The 7,162-nt window shown below is 35.5% G+C and overlaps 1 protein-coding gene across 2 annotated transcripts in view; it reads left to right on the top strand.

Moving 5' to 3' along the window:
* Nucleotides 1–953, top strand: part of LOC123870759 (odorant receptor coreceptor) — a 41,083-nt gene extending 40,130 nt beyond the window's left edge. For both annotated transcript variants that reach the window (XM_045914167.1, XM_045914166.1), the window contains exon 11: nucleotides 843–953. In XM_045914167.1, coding sequence (XP_045770123.1) covers nucleotides 843–893 — 51 coding nt within the window. In that variant the 3' untranslated portion in view covers nucleotides 894–953. The remainder of the gene's footprint in view (nucleotides 1–842) is intronic.
* Nucleotides 954–7,162: the final 6,209 nt, after the last annotated feature.

Genomic DNA, 7,162 nt, shown 5'->3' on the forward strand with positions numbered 1-7,162 from the left:
TTAAAAAAAAAAGCCAAAGTAATAGAACTTTTACCGCTACCGCCTACCATTGTCTCCACTACCCTTGTACAGTGGTTTGGGAAAACAGCAAGATTTATTGTTTTAAGTAACAAACAAGCGGGTGATTTCCCTCGCCTCCTTCCCTGGAGTCAGTATCGCTGATTGATTATACTGCGGTCACTGAAATATTTGCTACAATTTCATTGTCGTTTGTGAGTTCGACTTTTTTAACAGGGCTCTCTCCGTCACTTACTCCATACAATCATAGCCCAAATTTCATTTGAATATTAAGCAACCAAAGTCCATGAAATTTTGCAGTCATATTCTAGAAACTAATATCTGTGCCTGTGGTGTTTTAGATTTTTCTAAAAATATGTAGTTTAAAATTACAGGGGCTCAATGATTTGTATGTGAATTTTTAAGACCGCGTAACTTTGAAACCGAATATTTTAACGGAAATTTGTAATTTTAAAACTACATATTTTTAGAAAAATCTAAAACACCACAAGCACAGATATTAGTTTCTAGAATATGTCTGCAAAATTTCATGGACTTTGGTTGCTTAATATTCAAATGTAATCGGGACTACGATTGCATGGACTAAGTGACGGAGAGAGCGCTGTTAAATCAGAGTTAAAATGAGACAGATTTATGTATGGGATATAAAGTCTTATTTTAACTCTGTATTAAGTCCGAGCAAAGTCAAAGTGCGCTCCATTAAAGATCTCTCCCGTAAAACTATTATGATTATCTGGTGCCTATAACTCCTACAGATCTATTCTATTTTCTGATTTGATAAGTATTAGGGTATTAGTACTAACTACACATATACTTGTCCCCAGGTACTTGGTGCAGTTGTGACATATTTCATGGTGTTGGTGCAACTGAAATAATTTTACAGTAGATTCTTAAACAGTATAAAAGCATATTGTGTGATCGTACTTACTTCGTATTTGTCATACGGTGTAAAGAATCGGTCATCTGTATCCTTGTAAGCAATGATGTTGGTTGACAAAAATATGAATTTTAGTAGTATTTTATAAAGTAATTAATTAAGTAATTACTGAATGAACATTAAATCATTATCGTTGTTTTTTTTAAATGTGTTGGCTTAGGAACCAATAAAATAAAACAATAATTACTATCTTATACAAGTTAGCCCTTGACTGCAATCTCACCTGGTGGTAAGTGATGATGCAGTCTAAGATGGAAGCGGGCTAACCTGGAAGGGGTATGGCAGTTTTAATTAAACTCATACCTACCCTTTGGTTTCTATATGGCATCGTACCTAAATATAAGCTAAATCGCTTGGTGGCACGGCTTTGCCAGTAGGGTGGTAACTAGCCACGGCCGAAGCCTCCCACCAGACCAGACTAGAAATTATAAAATTCCAAACTGCCGGGAATTGAAACCGGGACCTCCCACTAATAAGACCACAGCACTTACCTACCACTTCGCCAGGAGGTCGTCAAAAATAATATAATCATAATCCACATGGAACATCATCTAAGTTACCATAAAAGTACCATCGCCAGCTGTTATTACAAGTGTAAATTAAAAATTTATAACACCCCCGACAAGTGAAGGTTACAGTAACTAGAAAAGACCTGATAACTTTCAAACGGCTGAACCGATTTTCTTTGATTATAGCTAAGTACACTCTCGATCAAGCCACCTTTCAAACAAAAAAAAAACTACATTAAAATCGGTTCATAGTTTAGGAGCTACGATGCCACAGACCGACACACAGATTAGAAACTTATAACACCCCTCTTTTTGGGTCGGGGGTTAGTTATAAAATGGTAGTGGGTGGGTGGGCGTTTATCGATAATTAATTAATGTTGTATTTAAGTAATTAAATTGAAAATTACTATCGCCATAAATTAATTACGCGGTTTCAGTGAACAAAGTTCCTGTTCGCTCCCACAGCGCGGGAACATCGGAAAACAATTTCGATGCGGTATCCACTATTTCGCGATGCTTGGAGTTTATTAAAGCAGAAATGAGGGGATCCGTAGGAGAACCAGAGTAGCCGATATAGCTCACCAATATAGCTTATTAGAAACTAGAGGATCCCCGCGACTTCGATGCGTGGATTTAGATTTTTAAAGATCCCGTAGGAACTGTTTGATTTTCCGGGATAAAAAGTTGCCTTTGTCAATAACAAGGACGTAAGCTACCTTGGTACCAAACATACAAATCGGTTACAATACAAAGCGGATGGGTCTTTGGGAACGCTTTGATTTTCCGAGATGAAAAGTAGCCTACGTCCGTCCCCGGGATATAAGCTGACCCTGTACCTCGTCAGAATAGGTTAAACTGTTGGGTCGTGAAAAGGTAGCAGACAGACAGACACACTTTCGCATTTATAGTATTAGTATGGATTAAAGATAATAACTAAACCCAATCTGAAGATAAAATAATAAATAACGATCTCTTAAGAGGGCTCTCTCCGTCACTCGTTTCCACTCGTTTCATACAATCGTAGTTCCAATTTCATTTGAATATTAAGCAACCTAAGTCCATGAAATTTTGCAGACATATTCTAGAAACTAATATCTATGTCTGTGGTTTTCCAGATTTCTGTTAAAATATTCGGTTTCAAAGTTACGCGGTCTTAAAATTTTCATACAAATCTTGGAGCCCCTGTAATTTTAAAACTACATATTTTTAGAAAAATCTAAAACACCACAGACACAGATATTAGTTTCTAGAATATGTCTGCAAAATTTCATGGACTTTGGTTGCTTAATATTCAAATGAAATTGGAACTACGATTGTATGAAACGAGTGGAAACGAGTGACGGAGAGAGCCCTGTTAACAATTGATATTTTCTATCAGATATTTCTTACGTACCTAAGTATGCAGGTACCTGTCAAGTGTTGATAAATTAGCATTCCATGCATTATCTAACACTGTCGATCATAAATAAATCAAATAAAACTTTATACTTACCTATGAATAAAAATAAAAAAATTCCAAAATGAAAAAAAGAAAAGAGCAGATGAGACTTTTGTTTTTGAACTTGCATCAAGAACCGGTTAGGTAGTTAAACAGTTGAAATTTAAAAAAATTAACTGACTTCAAAAGCAGTAGTACCTACCTACGATGATTTTTAAATAATACTTCCAAACCATTTTACTTAATCAAAACTTAGGTTTATGTAGAGTAGGTAGTTTTTGAAGTCGGCGCCAAACCAAACGGGGGAAAATACTAGCCAAATATTAGCTTTCATCTTCAATACTTTTTATTGCGGCTGTCTGTCCGTCTATCACCCAGTCATAACACTGCTAAACTCTCAAAAGTCAATCACACTAATATTATAAAGGCGAAAGTTTGTGTGTATGATATTGTGTGTTTGTTTGTAACTCTTTCGCGCAAAAACTACCGGACGGATTTTGCTGAAAAGAATTGAGGTGGATAACCCCATGAATTAACACATAGGCTACATTTTATCCGGAAAATCAAAAAGTTCCCACGGGATTTTTACAAACCTAAATCCACACGAACGAAGTCGCGGGCATCAGCTAGTAGTCACTAAAAATGTGTTCTTGTCAGAGCAATGAATTGTTATTTTTACATACTATTCACAACCCTTTTGTGGGAAATCAGAAATCCTTCTGTTGGTACGCTAAATGGAGCGTCCCCTTTATTTTGCTGATTGATGGAGTTTCATATTTAAGGCACAGCTTAAAACCGAGCCAATTTGCCGCTGACGAGGAGTTTCGTAGCAGAATTGGGGCGACCTCGGTAATAATTCTTGCTTATTTATCATTAGATTAATTAATAAGTTAAGAATTCGATATCGGAAGGGTAAAGGCTGTTTTACGCTGGAGGAACAACATGCGACAATCATCATGATCAAACCATTACCGGTCCACTACTGAGCACGGTTTTCTTCTCAGAGTGAGATTTGGACCATAGTCTGCCCCGTTACACACCTTTGGGAACATGGTTGTTCTCAAAGGTGTGTAACGTGCTGAATGAGGTTTACTGCACTGCACTAAGTGGCATGCTGCAATGTCACATTATGTTGCCCTGGCGTAAATGAAGCTTTATTGTACCATGCAACATTATGGCATATCGCAATATAGCACAGTGTTGCTCTTGCGTTAATCAAGCTTTACTGTACCGTGCAACAATGTGTCATGGCGCAATTCACACTTTTTTGTTCTGGCGTAAATGAAGCTTTATTTTACCATGCAACACTGTGGTACGCCGAAATGTCAAACTATGTTGCTCTGGCGTAAATGAAGCTTTACTGTACCCCGCAGCCCGTTGCACTCTGTTACTCTGCCGTAAATGAAGCCTAAGAATCCGAGAAAATAAATAAGACACAAATATATTTTTTTTACTTATAATAATACTATTTTATATAAAGAAAATAGTAACTAGATAAAAAGTATTAGTTTCTTATGGATGGATTAACAGATAACACTAGGTTTCACCTTTTATTATTACAAATCTTTGGCAATACACAATGTAAGTACGCTTTAATAGTACAAATCCCGTGATCGATCAACTTCAGAGTGATTAATTAATCAAGATTAATACTGAGTATATTAATGCTGAAACAAAAAACCGGCCAAGTGCGAGTCAGACTCGCGTACCGAGGGTTCCGTACTCGGGCATTTTTTCGACATTTTGCTCGATAAATCAAAAACCATTATGCGTAAAAATAAATAAAAATCTGTTTTAGAATGTAGGTACAGGTAAAGCCCTTTCATATGATACCCCACTTCGTATAGTTATCTTACTTTAAAACATTTTTTTTTTAAATGATGTGACCACAAATTCAAATTCAAGCAAATCATTTATCACACTTTGAGCATTAATAATTTCCGGAGTTAAAAGTGCTGCCCTCATCGTCGTCACTCGATATTTTAAATTCAAGTGAAACAAAAAATAAATTACAATAACACCAAAGTTTTTTTTTTTTTTAAAGCGAAGGGCAATAAAAATTAATCAGGAGTATTAAAAAAAAAACACCAAAGTCCACAATATAACGTTTCACAGATAAGTTTTGGAGGGAAATTTCAATTATCATTAGTCTTTACTGTATGGTTCGTGTTTCTGGCGAGTGGAAGGGACGCCATCACTCATCAAATCATGATAGCAAAATTTTAATAGCGTGAATGAGAGGGGCGCCATCACACGTCGAAGCGAGACAGCAATAGATGATAAACTAAAAACTCTATGTAATAACATATTTTCAATTGAAAAATTTAAAAACCCCCGACACAAAACTTCTTATAACTCTCAAACGACTGAACCGATTTTCTTGGATTATAGCTAAGAACTATTGATCAAGCCACATTTCAAAAATAAAAAACTAAATTAAAATCGGTTCATTAGTTTGGGAGCTACGATGCCACGGACAGATACACAGCACACGTCAAACTTGTAACACCTCTCTTTTTGGGTCGGGGGTTAAAATTCATTGTAAGGAACAGAATTTGCTTCAGATGCGGAATTTCTAAATTCAAATTACATTACGGATTTCAGTACAAAATTACAACCCGGCTAAGTTATAGGAATGTTATGACGTACTTTAACTTTAGATAACAAGTCTCTAACGCATTGTCAAGCGAGTGGTGTGAAAAATTTTGAACATTCTGCTAATTCGTAGTAATTCAACTTTTAGGCGCAATCCATTTATCTCATTACGCTCCCTTATTGTAGGCTAAGACGTTTCGTTTTAATTAAAGGAGGGTGCCATTGCTAAAATTAATTTATCAAAGTAGGTACTTATTCACTAAGTAAATCCATACTTACCTATATTATTACAAAGTAGCTGATGCCCGTGACTTTGTTCACGTTTATTTAGGTTTTTTAGTTAAAAACCTACTGTTTACTAAGCTATTACACTGATCGCGAGCAATTTACTCTTATTTATTGAGGAGTTCTGTTCTCCATCTCCGAAGATATTCATCAGATCTTCACAAAATTTATATGGAATCACTTGGTAAGTATACCCTTTCGAACAAAAACAAAATAACATTTCCAAATTGTTGCAGGCGTCTTTGAGTAATCGGGAAACATACATAAAAAAAAAGATTCTGACAAATTGAGAACCTCTACCTTTTTGAAGTCGGTTAAAAAACAAAAATAATGTAGGGACAAAGGAATAGATGCTAAATTAGATGTTGCTCCGATCACGACGTGAAATTTACGTGGCAAAGTCGCGGCCTAATTCAACCCAAAAAGAGGGGTGTTACAAGTTTGACGTGTGTATCTGTGTATCTGTCTGGGGCATCATAGCTCCTAAACTAATGAACCGATTTTAATTTAGTTTTTTTGTTTGAAAGGTGGCTTGATCGAGAGTGTTCTTAGCTATAATCCAAGAAAATCGGTTCAGCCGTTTGAAAGTTATCAGCTCTTTTCTAGTAACTGTAACCTTCACTTGTCGGGGGTGTTATAAATTTTTAATTTACACTTGTTAAACTATTAGGTACTGTTGTTGCTGGCACTTGTCAATAAACTTCTGGAAACAGGTATCAAAATTAGCTATCGATTGTGTGTAAATGAGATCTTCAATTATTATTTTCATTTACCGTTTTTCGCTTTAACATAATGCAATAAATCGTTATTAGGTAAACTGCACTCATTTACTCATAATGGACCCGCGAGAGCCAGACCTTTGTTATTTTATAAAAGTCCTCTTCGTATTGTTTCCAACAAAGGGAGGAAAAATCAGTGACTGAAGTTTGCATCAAATCACTCGGTGGCTTTGGGAGATAACAGGTAACAAATGTGTAAAAAATCTTACGTCAAAGTATAAAGTACATTTTTTAATATATTTTCTTTGGAATAGTATTTATTAGAATTCACATCATGCCTTGCCAGACACTAAGTATCGTGGCAAAGTCTTATATTATAAACAGATACCCTTAAAAAGCTTTTTAAACTTTTATATAATAAAACGAAGGTCTGCGGGCTTTCTCTAATGTAGTTTTATCTGTCAGTCTAATGACCTGCGAAACTAGGAAATAAGAGAAAAAACTAGGAATAATACAAAAGTAAATACGTAAATAAAATGTAGTAGGTACAAAAACGGTATTAAATACTCGTAGATAAGGAATTGCTGCTCAAAAGTTGAATGTAATAAAACAAAACAAATCCGTGGTATTTGATTCCCATTAATCAAAATTTTTATTTTTC

This window comes from Maniola jurtina, chromosome 13 (genome assembly GCF_905333055.1).
Source record: "Maniola jurtina chromosome 13, ilManJurt1.1, whole genome shotgun sequence".
Lineage (NCBI taxonomy): Eukaryota > Metazoa > Arthropoda > Insecta > Lepidoptera > Nymphalidae > Maniola > Maniola jurtina.